This window comes from Charadrius vociferus, unplaced genomic scaffold (genome assembly GCF_000708025.1).
Source record: "Charadrius vociferus isolate BGI_N301 unplaced genomic scaffold, ASM70802v2 scaffold549, whole genome shotgun sequence".
Classification (NCBI taxonomy): Eukaryota; Metazoa; Chordata; class Aves; order Charadriiformes; family Charadriidae; genus Charadrius; species Charadrius vociferus.
Genome location: NW_009650103.1, coordinates 4,473,557 through 4,487,546, shown reverse-complemented (window position 1 = coordinate 4,487,546; position 13,990 = coordinate 4,473,557). Strand labels below are relative to the sequence as shown.

General features: G+C 46.3%; 2 protein-coding genes across 2 annotated transcripts in view; one reads left to right on the top strand and one right to left on the bottom strand.

Moving 5' to 3' along the window:
* Positions 1 to 1,662, top strand: part of PSMB7 (proteasome (prosome, macropain) subunit, beta type, 7) — a 34,751-nt gene extending 33,089 nt beyond the window's left edge. Inside the window, exon 7 of the mRNA XM_009892359.1 lies at positions 1,551 to 1,662. Coding sequence (XP_009890661.1) covers positions 1,551 to 1,662 — 112 coding nt within the window. The remainder of the gene's footprint in view (positions 1 to 1,550) is intronic.
* Positions 1,663 to 4,335: 2,673 nt separating this feature from the next.
* The window catches only part of NEK6 (NIMA-related kinase 6), a 41,536-nt gene continuing 31,881 nt past the window's right edge, over positions 4,336 to 13,990 (bottom strand). Inside the window, exons 8-9 of the mRNA XM_009892283.1 lie at positions 8,855 to 8,968; positions 4,336 to 5,014 (exon numbers count right to left, since the gene is read on the bottom strand). Of these exons, the coding sequence (XP_009890585.1) occupies positions 4,904 to 5,014; positions 8,855 to 8,968 (225 nt within the window). The 3' untranslated portion in view covers positions 4,336 to 4,903. The remainder of the gene's footprint in view (positions 5,015 to 8,854; positions 8,969 to 13,990) is intronic.

The window sequence follows — 13,990 nt, the reverse complement described above, 5'->3', positions numbered from 1 at the left end:
CCTGTACCCTCTGCGGTTCTGCCTAGTCTTAGCGTGGGGATTTGGCAAAGCGGTATCGGGCAGCACAGCCTGTCCATAGCCACCGCGTACGGACTCACTGCAGGACAAAACCAAAAACCAAGAGGAGACTCCACAACTCCAGCCTGTGACTACGAGGTTGTGGTTTATTTTATTTCTTGAGGCCTATCTGTGCAAGATTATTCAGACAAAACATTGTTTTGATCACCGGTTTTCCTCAAAACTGTCCAGAAATATACTGCAGTGTGTTGAAAGGACAGTTTACAGTTAACAGCTGAATACAGCAGTGGCTGTGAGTGACTCGAGTCCCATTTCATGTATAAATAAATTAAAAAATGCTTGTAAGTATTCATGCTTTCCTGACCAAACAGGCCTCTCAACCCTTCCCACTAAGTAGAAACTCATGCTTTTTTTCTTCTAGCTTTCATTGCACACATCACATCAGACAGACAGATTTCTGTACCGCCCCCCTTCCCCCTTCTCAGGGTTCACTTCCTTAAAGCACGTGGAAGGGTTGCGCAGTGCGTGAAAGTGTCCTGTAAATCCCTCACAAAGGGGACGTTATTCTGTCACTTGTTTCCTTAAGTCTGTAATTCTGGAATTTTCTGTCGTAAACACTCAAGTATGGAACGCTTTGGGAACGAGATTACATTTGTGGTCCTGTCACACTGATAACGTTCAGGATACAGAAGTGATGAAATTCTAAAGTGAGCAAAATTTGCGTGTTAGAGGAGCTGGCAAGTTTTACTTCTGAACACTCGGATATGTTTCTCTGTGAACTACATTGCCTAATCAGTGAAGTTACAGCCCAAGGATTTTGCAATATGTACTTTTATGTTATGTGTAGTTGTACAACTTTTCCATCCTCTGCCAAAATAGTAGAGTTTAAAGAAATTCTGTCTACGGCAGACACTATGGCCAAAGCCACGAAGAACTGCACTGCTCCAGTTCAGTGAGCATTGACACTTCACCTCTGTAGGTGGTCAGCAAGAAGAGAGGTTTTATTACACATTTTAAGTGAGATTTTTGGATTCTACTGTGTGAATGGGTGAAAAGGGTGACGATGCCTGTGGTCAGCCGCAGTTAAATTTCAGAAGCATGGCTTCATTACAGGCAGGCTTTGTGTTAACTGTTAGTTAATTTTAGCACAGAAACCCAAAGCTAATGCACTGGTGACATTATTTTAGAGTTGCAAAACATAAATTGCTTGTTCTTTGAGTGAGGGTACACAGGAAGAATGCCCTGCGCTGTAATGAGAGAGATCCCACTTATTTCTCAAAGGTAGCCTTGCCAGTTACCTGGGAATTTACTTTTTCTAAAAGATGATGTGTTGCCTAAAAATGCCTAGTTGATCTGAAACTTTTATCAGTTACTGCAATCAGTTTAGATTTTGCAGTAAGCACAGTTCCTTTGCTTAATTTGGACTTGTATAGGAAACTTCTAGAAAAAGCTGGTTAGTTCTAAAATTTTAAACGAGAGTTTTCCTATGTAGTACTGTCTTCCAGCTTAATTTTCACCTATTTCTTTAACAGGTATGGGAGGTACAAGTGTGAAAAAGGAACTACTGCTGTTCTCACAGAAAACGTAGCACTCCTGGAAATCGAGGTGGTGGATGAAACTGTGCAAACCATGGACACCTCCTGAACCACCGCGTGCAGCCCTTTGTCACCGGAGACCAGCGCTAGTTGTGTTTAGAAGCCTTCCAGCACCGACAGCAACATGCAGCTGATACAGAATAAAGAGGGTTCTGACCATGCTCCTAATTAGTGTTTTTACGTGGTGCTCATTTCTTCTGCTGCTTTTCCCTTCTTACACTGTTGAATACCCAAGGCTCATGCAGAACAGACCTGCAGCACCTCCCCCACTCGCGTTAGTGCTGGGGGCTGTGGAAGTAAGTTGGACTTTGCCCTGAAAGACCCATAGTACTACGGGAAGGAGAGCCAGGCTGCCCGAGCAGCATACTGCCGTACGGGGCAGGAAAACCACTACCCACAACAGCTGTTTTGTTACTTCACTCTAGGAGGAAAATAGCAAGGGTAAAACTGTTCTGCATAAGCCCAACTTGACAGGTTTTAATTTAACATAATGGTGTTCTTGATGGCTACAGACCAGATCACAATCATGAGAACAGGGAGCCGTGGTGGTTCTGAACTGCTGACCTTGACCTACAGCAGACTGCTGCTACTTACGTTAGTGCAGGGAAATAACGCTGTTATCGTGACATGTTAATATTTATTCTTCCGTGTTTTTTGTAGATGGAGACAGGACATGGAGTAGATCCAACCTCCACACTGGTACACCCATTTTTCATTTCTAAATTACGTGACTGAAGACAGCGTAATTCAAAGTCTTGTTACTTGCCTGTATTTTTCTACAAGCTTCCCCTTGAACCTTTTTTGTTCTAAAATCCTCAGCTTGTACTATTTGAGATAAGATGATTTCCAACTGTTTCATACAGTACCACGTAATCCATATTAAAAAAGAAAAAAAAAGAAAAAGCGAGAAAAGCTGAAAATCCACCTGCAGAATTATTTTCTCATTTAGCCAAAAGGGAAGGTGTAGCATCATCTACAGTCAGCTTCAAAAGGTTAATTGGTGCCAGGCCCCAGTCTTGGCATCCTCCAACAAACAGTCACAAAAGCAGCTTTCGATGGGCCGCAATTTAGAGAGTAAAGACACTCGCGCATAGTTTTCCAGTGGGAGAACTGATGCAGTTCACGTAGTCTGTTCATCCATTTTCTGACAGCTGTAAGGAACACTCACACACATTCAGGCCTGTGGTCAGTGGTTTGGGTTTTTTTTACTTTTTCCTTAATACTGGCCTTTTTTTTTAAACAAAGGTATTTATTTTGTAAATCATTTTTTTATTTATCTAAAAATGCACAATTGCAAAAAAATTACCTGTTGAAATACATTTACTCATAATAAGCGCTAATAAATTTTATGCGGCAAGAAAGTGACCAGACTTCTCAAGACACTCAAATTTAAGCTGAGCTTCCCTGGAAGCCAAAGATCCTTTTCCGTGTTACAGCGAGAGGCGCAGCACAACATCCCTCTGAACGTGTAGCTGCCACCACGGCTTAAAGGAAATCTGCAGTGTAAGAGTGACAGTCGTCGGTCTTAAGCCTCAGAATTGCTAAAGAAGCCGGCTATAAATTAAACAAGTTAGCATGGGAATGGTGGAAGCAATTTGGTGTCTCCACTACATTCTGAAGCTGATTTGAATTTCCCGAATCTCTCATGAGAGCAGCAGGCTCAACTTTCTGCTGAGAAGACTTGATAAAATGGCACCTTGCATTAATGATGCCAACATTAGTCACAGCAATTAATAGCTTTTCTTTGCTACCCTATATACCCTATACCCTATTTTGAAGTTTGATGGGAAGTTGTTGAAGATGGCACTGCAGTTTTCCTTTAAGGTAGAGCAGATTAGGTTAAAAAAATCCACTAAAAGCATATATATGTATGTAATCTAACCCTAATCTTATTTTCAAAAAATTAAGGATTGTATGCTTTTCTTAAGAAAAAAGCCAGGCACGGGCTGCATTTGAACTGTCACACACAAATCTACATTTTGGCATTAGCCACCGTCACACATGGAAGCAGCGCTGTAACAGTACGGGCTTTTCATTCCCCCGCCGCAGTCCTCCCGAAGGTTGAGTGCAGCCCCGTTCCTCCGAACGGGCACATGAAATGGAAACACTTGAACGTGAATCCAGGTTTGTTCCTAAAGCAGTGACTATTTTTCATCGACAGTAAAGAAACAAATCATTGATTCAATGAATGAATTTAGTTGGTTGAAAATTGTCGAATAGCTAAAGAAGATGACTCCTTCAAATCAGGTTGAGATTTTATAAAAATTCACATTCTGTAAATTAGCTTTCACAGTTAAACAGACGGGGGCTGAGCCTTATGTAGAATTAGATACACAAAGCATTTTACTTCTTTTTTAAAAAAATTTCTAAGTGTTTAAAACACTGCTTTGCTTAAGTTTTACCTATTGTACCTGATGTACTACTGAACGTGTAAAAGTATCGGCACCAAAATCTCGTTGGCTTACATTGATAAACACTGGTTTTCAACAAGAACCTGCAGTCTAAAAAGAATCATGCCAAATGGGAAAATAAGTTTAAAGAGAAATTCTTTGCAGAAGCAACGCTTGTGTTGGGGTTTGTTTGGCATTTTTTGTCTTCTTTTTTCCCAGGTATGTGCTTAACTCATCTCATTGGCTGTAGCCAAGGTAACAGGTAAATGCATCAGCAAAATACTCACTCTAAATTTTCAATTAAAAAAAAAAAGAAACAAATGTGTTTCCCACCCCTCCACCCCTTCCCAGTTCCTAAGTCTGAAGAGGAGGGAATTAATAAAAACACATAAATGGCTGCTTTAAAATATATGAAGTAAAAACTGAGTTTGCTATTAACCGTTTGCAGAAGAGGCAAAGTAGCAGTTATACAAATTACACAAAATCTACTGTAATTCTTACATTAGTATAAAGTGATTTCACTGAAGGAATTATTTCAGTATTTCACATTACAGTTAAGATAGAAGGGGTGTGTCAAATGCTCGGACACCCTCGGTAAAGTCGTCTATCCTAGATTACACACAACAGTTTTAAGAAAGGACCCTTAAATGATCTACATCTGTAACATGTTATTGGCCTTAAAAAAAAAAAAAAATCACTTGCAATACCTCACAGAATCTTCACTTTAAGCGTGACCGCCTTGTAAGAGTCCTTGTCAAATAACCTGCAGAAATAATGGAGCATCTTGCTACGAGTGCTCAACCCTCTCACTTGTGACTGGGCACCAGTCGATTTCATCTGAGAAAAAAAATTCAAGTAAGACTGAGCTGTGTTGGCTTCTTGCGAGCGCTGGCGGATGGTTCATGTGCTGGAGGTCCAAACGTGCATTTGTTTTGCTATTTGGTGCACGTAACCGATGTCGGGTCTTTGATCCGGATCGGGGTATATGCACATGCTGACCAGCTCCCGCAGCTGAAAGACAGCAAAACAGGCACATGTGAACGAATGCACTGATTCCTTACTGGAAACGGCGACAGGAATGTCTCCGACCACTGGAGCCCCAGACCTCTCCTATGCAGAGGCTCCTGGGCAGGTGCAGGCACACGTCCCTCCGTCTGTCCGTGTCCCCCCACCCTCCAAAAGGGCCAGGAAGAACCTTTTCCACCAAACATTCAGCATTGAAGATTTAAATCTTCCGCACAACCCAGTGGATTTTACATCACCATTTACATCGCACCAGTAGCATACGCCTACCGAGGGGCAGAACACAACCACCACCTCTGGTCTGTTGCACTGGGAGTTTCAAAGCTTTTTTTTTTTTAAACAATAAAAAAAAAAATATCCTTTTTTCCTGGGGGATTTTTGATTCACTTCAGAGAATCAGAGCACAGATGAGCAGTATCACCAGACGAGCAGCAGCTCGCGGCCAATGGGAGTCTGAAGCAGGAGAGCGGCCGCGGGGGCAGCGGGGCAGGGAGCCCGGCGCAGCGGGACCCCCGATGGGCACTGAGCACCGGGCTGGGCAGGCATCAGCAGCACGAGCAGGATGGAGATGAAGGAAGGAAAAATGAGATCACTACCAGAGATGTGACTGAGCTGACAGACAGGAATGGACCTGCCAGTGAAAATGGGACTCCAAGGGAAGGGGCAAGTCAAGGGAGGGGGTTAAAACCGTGTCCTGAACAGAGCTCTCCTGTACGACAACTGCACCTCCCTTCCCACAGCAACCCCTGGTAACAATCCAGTTCAAGGTTTTTAATGTAAGAACAGCACTTGTGTATCTTAACATACTGGAGCACGGCTGTCAAACACCAGTGTTTCCTAAAAACCTTTGTGAAGAAGAGAGACTGGTCATTGATTATGTTTAATAAATAAAATGCAGAAGGGCTGAAGTCTCCCCACCTCCCAACCCTCTTTATTGTGCACATGAAAGATTGTAGCTTTTAATTATACAGACACTGAAAGCTGCTGGTACCCCCGAGGCACCGGGAGAAACAGCCTTGAGCCTCTGATCTTCTCACATCCTCCCAGTAGCCACAGTGCCAATTATTTTAATGGTAATTAAAAGCATGACCATAGAGCGATGGAGCTCACGGCTGCAGCTGCATTACCCAGTGCACCCAGTGAGGTTCAGCTCTGGAGGGATGGAGCAAGGCTTCTGCGCCAAGTTGTTGCTGGGGTGGCCGCATGGTTCAGCGGGACCCCGGCAGGCGGGACGGAGGCAGGGGCAGACAGGCAGCACAGGCAGGAAGGATGCGGTGTAACGCCGCTCCTGCTAATGGCCTTCCCTGTCACCCTGTGTGTACGCACCGAGAGCGATTCAGCCCCCTCCTTGCTGCCTCCAGAGTAAACCCAACTCCACTGCGTGGCCCTGACCCGGTCCCTCCTAACGGCTACGGCGGCTTTTTCTGCTCCACCTGAGGGCCGGGGGTTCCGCCATTGTAACCCTGAGGCCCCAAGATTTAACACAGACCTCAGCCCTGACCAGACACGATCACCACAAAACACCCACAAACAAATGAAAATGCTCCTAAAGCTCTGAGCAGAGCCCACGATATCTGTACGGTGTGCGTAACCAGTAGCTGTGCTCCCACATAAATACAGCACCTCAACACAGCCCGGCAAGTTTTGTCCTCCGTCAGTGACCAGACAGCACAGGCATTTCCCCATCATCCACATGGAAGCGGAGGACCAAGCCTCGACAAGCACCGCCAACCAGTATCTCCAATTACTAGCAAATTTGTTCCCGATATAGAAACCTAATCCTGGCTGGAGTCCCAGCTCCTCCTCCTGCTGCAAGCAGCACGCCAGTTGATCACGGGAGGATTTGGACTGGTTAGCCACAAAAGGCTGCAGAGAAGAGGAACATCACTGAAAGGAAACACCGTTAAAGCAGTATTCTTCAATAAACGCTCTGCCTTGTTCATCTAAAACAAGGCTGCAACTAAAATATTCATGAGATCAGCAGTCAGCCTACAGCCGATGCTTCGCTTCGAGGTTGCATTACCGAGGTGAAGGAAAGACGTGCCGATGGCCCTGCAGCACCACCAACAACTTCGGTAGCGTGGCAGAGCCTAATCCTCACCTCTGCCCTCGGGCGGAGGATGGAAAGGTTTTACTCCTCTCCCACATCACTCACAAACCCGCGCCAGTGACAATATTCGAATGGTCGTAAAGACTCTGCCCTTTCCATCTAAAATGGAGACAGTTGCTTGTTAAGGAAAATGCGTACATCCAGGCGGAGATAACCACCCACCCACCGGCCGTGGGGAGAACAAATGCCTTCTGGTGCAAGTTGCCGCTGCAGGCAGCTGCCTCCGCTTCCGATCCTGCCCGCGTGGCGCATCTAGCTCGGCTGCGGAGAGACGCCAACACACCTTCCCCTTCGGCCATCCACTCCAAAAGCATCTGAAAATCCCGTCTTTACGAGTACGTACTACAACGAATGGTGTTCATGGTGGAGTCACGTTCTAGTGTTCACAAAAGCGAAGCTCTCTGCAGCTTCAGTCAGAAGCGAATGAGCGAGATGAGCCGCAGCCAAAGGCACAGCCCTCCGCAGACTTCGTCAGCCATTCCGTTAATAGTGCATGAACACCATCTGGAGTCTCGTTCTCTGGGACCTGGCGCCTTTGAGCTTTAAACCATCCTTCTCACCCTGGATTGTATCACTACACTACACACACTCTTTAGCACTGCCAGAGGGAAGCAAACAGACAGTAATTGTAAAGACAGGAAACACATCTGTCAACTTACACTAATTCCTGCTGCCAGCAGGCATATCCTGAGCCGCACGCTGCAGCGGCACGGAAACGTGACTGCACAGAGCCGGGACGCGCTGCTACGGCAGCTCGGGGGGAAAAAAATTAAAGAAAATCCACTTTCCCAGAACAGTTCTCAAGTAATCTTTTGCATGACTTACTTAGCAAGTAAAAAACTAAGTACAATGTATGGCGCAGGGTCCCTCTCGGGGCGGAGACCAGACCGGCTGCTGCCGGCTGCGTACGGGATTTCCCCTGCATCCCGCCTCCTGCTCCTCAGAACTCTGAGGCAGAACAAAAGAAAACCCCCAAAGGATACGGTGAACATTAAAAATTACATTAGCCATTTCCTTGCAAATAGAAGGCAACTGTAACTGCACGAGGAATGAGGAAAACCAGCTGGTTTGTCTCGGTAAGGGAAAAAAGCATTAAAAAACCCAGCTCAAAAGGCCCTGAACAAAACCAACGCACACGTTTGCAGCTGAAGTGAAACATCACCGAGCGAATATATACAGTGACAATTTTTTTATACTCTGGTTCAGCTACTGCTCTCATCCCCCGCCTTCATACACACAAAATCCAGACTTTAAAAAGCCCCCGTACAGCTGCCGTATCGATGCTCACTGCATTAAACTAAGCAGCCTTCCTCCCCTCCCCCTCTTTTTTCTTTTCTTCCCCCCTTGTTACACATTGAAGACGACTTCATAAACAAAAATCTAAGCACCGTTCCATGGTATGTTGTTTTAAGGGAAGGGACGCAAAGCAGAGGGCTTTCCCACGGTTCACTGTTGGGTTTCACCAGCGTCACAGACTTTGAGTTTCCAAATACTCCCTACATTGAGAAATCTTCTTTTCTGTCTTAACTCAGCTCGTTGCTATTCAGCCATCACAAGAGCAGCTTTAGCCGGCGCTGACGCGACGCGGGGCACTCTGGCCACCTCCTCTTCTGCTGCAGATATGGGGGGGTTTCTCCTCCCGCATTTCCTCTCCTCTTTGCGGGGAGGGACGCCACTGCACCCCCCGCGTCCCCCTGCAAGAACACTCCACAACTTACCTTTTCAGAGTAATGTTCAGCTGGAAGAGGTGGGTAGTCACATTGCTCTATTTTTTGGCAAAGAGAAAACAGGTTCATTTTATCTCCATAGAAAGGGCTCTGAAGAGCTGCCATCTGCAGAGACAAAACAGAGAGTATTTCAGAAACGCAAAGGATTTGATAGCCCCAGTACTGCCCATTAGCAAGAGCAAGTTTTGTTCTTTGGCAGTGATGATGTCGCTCTCTGAGACTGTCCACAGCCAAAGTTGCTCTGAGATCATGACAGTCGCACACTGTCTGAGGGCGGGTGCCCGGCGCGCCGCCGCACGCTTCCCGACGCCATTCTGTCCTCGCACACAAGCGTTGAGGGAGCGGAGCAGCAGCAGCTGCCACGCAGCACACCGTCCCCACTGAAGATGCGGCAGCCATGGCCACGGGACCAGCTGCCGGGCAGCGCCGGGCCTGGACAAGGCTCAACATTCTCCCATCGCTGCGATTCTTTCTGCCCAAAACGTTTCAGATGTCTGCGTGCGCTCTGTCCCGCAGTTCTACAGGGACACAGAAAAGAAGGACCTATTTTATTTAACCCAAGAAATAGGACGCTCGGACTGTTGGGCGATCAGTTAGAAACCAACTGGCTCGAAGATGACTACGAAAGCCTCTCCTAAACGTGATCACCTCTTCAAAAAGTAGCAGCTCTTCTGTCTTTGATAACGTGTCATGGTTTCAATCTTCCTCGGTTTTGATCGTATTCAGAACAGCCAGTTCATTTGCTCTCTGTGACTAGTAAATTTTTAATAGACTGCCACAAGGAATAAATGGATTATTTTGGGACACTTGGCTACCTAGAATATGAAGAATCCTGTAAGTATGAGCAATGTACTTCAGCCTTTAAAAAAAACCAAACCAAAACTCAAAACAAACATCCCCCTCCTGCCGGAAATGTGGTATTTAGGAAAGAGTATTTAGGAAGGGCAGATGTGGGAACCAAATGACTGAAACTCTTCCTAATGAATCTGGTCTTTTTCCTCTCTTAACATGATTTTATGAATCCAGTATTTGCATCTCCAGAAGCGACAGATGTCTGAGATAAACAGGCTGTTCACACAGCAAGGAGAGCACTATGGAAGGCTCTGGGAGGGGAAGAATTCCTTCCAGGGCAGGCGGAGGCTCCTTACAGAGATAGGTTTAAATTATACTTAAGTTTCAGGAAGGAAACTGCATCTTTGTGTGTGGAAAACCATCTGCACTGCAAGTCCTCAACCAGGGGTCTAACCGAACACCCAACCATGAGCCTCAGAAGAACAGCTGTAGCAACACGGGCATTTTTGAACGTAGAAAATGTGGCATGAGCCGTGTCTGGGGAAGGCGGACGGGCCGAGCTCAGCGCCTCCCCTCTCGCTCTCCAAGCCCAGCACACCCACCGCGGCCGCCGGCAACGCCGGGCCCAGCCGCTCATTAGCCCAGGGCGGTTACTCCAGCGCTGCTCGTCGCTCCCGCCGCCTGTCAGAGGCAGCGCAGCGATGCCGCCTTCTAACGAACCACCACTGGATAATTGTGGATATTACCCACTTTGTTCAGATCTTTTAAAATCGTTTTGCTACGAGCCGCATCAAGTCGGCAAGCCTCTCGTGCTGAGGCCAGCTGAAGTTGATGCTTCTCACTATGGCTTTAATAGGAGGTTATTTGATGATTATTAGTCTTTTGCTCATTACCACGCGCTGTGAAAGGCATCCGAAGAACACTGCCTTGCTGCTGACACACAGCGAGCTCCCAACAGAATTAAACAAACTCAATACTGGATCCTCCACTCTATTATCCTGCAGTTAGGAATCAAGATTGATGGATTATTAGTGATTTGGTGACAGACAAGCAGGTTTGATTCGGGCAGGGCTTGAAACGCCGCGTTTGGGCTGCACCTCCAGGAGGAGGATGTGTCCCGGCGCAGAGGCACCCCAACCTGCCCCCCGACCTGCCCCTGCGGGAGCGCGCTGCAGCTGGGGGTGTCCTACCGAAACTTCATTGCCATGAACACCTGTCCAAGTGTTCAGCAATGCAGGACACATCAAGACAAACTACCCTGGGTTTAAATGCTAAACCTATCTTTTAAATAATTTAAAGTGATGACGTTTCTCCCTTGCTTATGTGCAAGACGCACTGGTCACTGTGAAATCAGAGCAAACGCCTCAGCTGCAGGGGTCACCTCGCGTAACAGGGAAGAAACCCTCTGCAGCGAGTCCTGAGCCGATACGAGAAGTAGTAAGATATATTCTGGCCAAATCTCCAACATTATCTCCTTATGTACCACCAGACTAAAGTATTTTTCAGGAAGCTCTTCCAGACATATTTATCCAGAGGGTCATAACTGGCAATACAGAATATAGGAAGGTACCCAAATTACACTGAAGGACACAATGAACCGAGTACACGGCTCCCAAACACCTCAGAAAATTCCAGGCTCATTGAGTTTTCTCTCTGTAACGCTTCATGAACGTAGCTTGCGATATCTGCTGTGCCGGTGACATTCACTGTGCTCCGCTGCGGGCTGAGCGAGACGAGGGGTTCCACCTTCAAGAGCTGGAAAGGCAGAGCGCTGGGCACCGGGCACGCGTGGGCCTCGCTGGGGTTTCACCGCCGCACCAGCAGCAATGCCGAGCCACTCCCGGCAGCCCCACGGGCCCAGGGCTGAGTGGCCCGACGGGCTTGTGAAGGGAGCCCCGAGGGCGGGGGGAGCCCCGAGAGCCCCCTGCTCCCGGCCCGGCGGAAGGTTCTGAAGGGAAAAGGTGAAGTTGTATCACTGTAACTTCATTACTGTCGTAACAGTAACAGGCAGATCAGCGGGGAAAAAAATTACAGACTCCAATTAGAGACCATAATCTCCAATTAGAGATTGATAGCAAACTGCTCTCAATCAGTTAAAACAAAACTGGAGAGCCCAGCACGCAAGGTTGTTCCAAGACAATCACTAATGGGCGCATTAGGGAAGGCACAGGAGGCAATCAAAGGTTAAACAAGGTCTCCGAGATTTCAATACAAACATCAATAACGCCAGTAAGGCTGAAAGGGATTTTTCAATTCCCATTAACTTTTCTTTCCAAGTCTTTCCAAGCAGTCATGTGAAAAGAGAAGGAATGAAAAAGAAACACCGTGGGGTTTTGGGTTGGTAAACGCAGGGGAATTTAAGTGGAAAGGGATAGCACACATGTCCTGAGCAGAGCAGTCGGGTCTGCGGGCGTCGTGACCACAGGCGCTCCAAGTACCTCCCGAACCACAGTCTGTGATGCCACGATGGGGTCTGCTCCTGACAGTTTGATTAGAGCAATTACCGCAGGACAGCTAGATCTCCATTTAAAATGACCACCATGCAGTATGACTGGTTAAAAAATACATATATAGGAACCACTGTTAGTGTTTAAATTGATCATGTTGCCAGAACTGCTAAAGTCATTGCTTGTAGCTATATTCTGGGAATTAACAACTTATTTCTATCCCCTCCAAGTTATCTTGCTGACAGATATCTACAGGAAGTGAGGGATGAAGACAGTTACTACTATATTGATAAGATTTAATAAAAATCACTGTACGATTATCAATGTCAAAGTTAAGTGGTGCTATGTGGCATCACATCCCAAACCCCTCAATGTTCCCTAAGTGGATTCCAGTGGACACGCGTGTCTCTGAAGGCAATTTGTACGTTAAATCTCTCCGCAGCTTATCTACACAATCTATCTGGAGAAATATCAGATGTGACTCATAACCAAACAAACATCACTTCCTTACTTTTAAGCCAAATGGAAAAACATTCTCATTACAAGACATTAGTGAAGACAAAATACAGCTCCTTCACAAGACATATGAATTTGATTTTTCATTTTCCAAATTGCAGAAAGTTTAAAAAGTCAAGTAGCTGTTTATCTGCTGAACACAAAACTGGTAACTGTCCAGTCCTCCTTGGAATGCGCAAGATCTCACAGCTCCTCTTAACAAAGTTAAGGCTTACCTACGTAGGAAGCAAATTTAAAAATGCTTCACGTGCCAAATCTTTCACATGTTACTCTAGTACTGCTACTCCTACCAGAGAATTATGTTTAGTGCGCAATTAAGTCAGCTTCTTGAAATATAAGGAGTACCAAGATTACTGTGCCATAAGGGGACCATATTGCCTGCAACAAAAACATATCTTAGCACAACGCTAAATATTTCTCTCTGCATAAATCTGGAATCCCATCTCCAGCAGAGCTCAGCCTCAGAAACGACTCAGAGCAGCCCGAGGAGCTGCTGTACGCTGCAGCAGCAAACGAGTAGCGGTGTCCGACCTGGGCGACTGTGGCTGTTACTGGTAGACTTGGCACGTCCAGCACGCCATGGCAGGGCTGGAGTCCTCGACTCAGCAAAGCCTTAAACTGAGAATTCCTCTTGAGGAAGCGTGCCTGGAATTGTTCAGCACAATGAACTACTAGAAGCTCGGGCTTCCTCCCCCCTGTTCCCATAGAAGAGTCTCCAAATTCCTTTTCAACACCCCCAGCAGACCCAGATACACACAGCTATACTGTATTATTCCAGTCTTCAGTATCTCATTACAGGTATCACAAGCAAAACCATCCTTCATAAAAAAATACCAGCTTTTTTATGGTATGTTGCTGCTACTTTGGGAATTACGAAAAGCCTCTTGAATTCTTTCACTAGAGGTAACAACAATTTGAGGATAGGCACAAAGCCGCTCAATTTAAGCTCACACTTTTCCAAATATTTTTGATCAAGTACTTAGTAGGGTGCCTTACACTCTTCCTCCTATCCCATGGAATTTTAACAACAAACCAGTAATACAACCATGTCAGGTTCCAGTCTCCTCCAAAGTGGACCTTCCCTTCAGCAGACCATGGCTATTTGCTCTGGTACTGGTAAGGCCAACGCTGGGACGTTACACCGCGTTTATGCCAGACACCCAGATAAATCTTTCTCCTTAATCAAACTCGCCCGCTGTCTGAAGCACTGCGGAGATACAGTCCTTCCATGGACACTGGTAGGAGTATAAAAAGAATGGACAGTTGTGAGGTTTTTTTCTCCCAAGAGCATCTTTTGGACCACACTCAAGTCCGTAACTGTATCTGGGCCAGCTGCGCTGCTGTCCTACACGCGAGAAGCAAAGGGCTGATG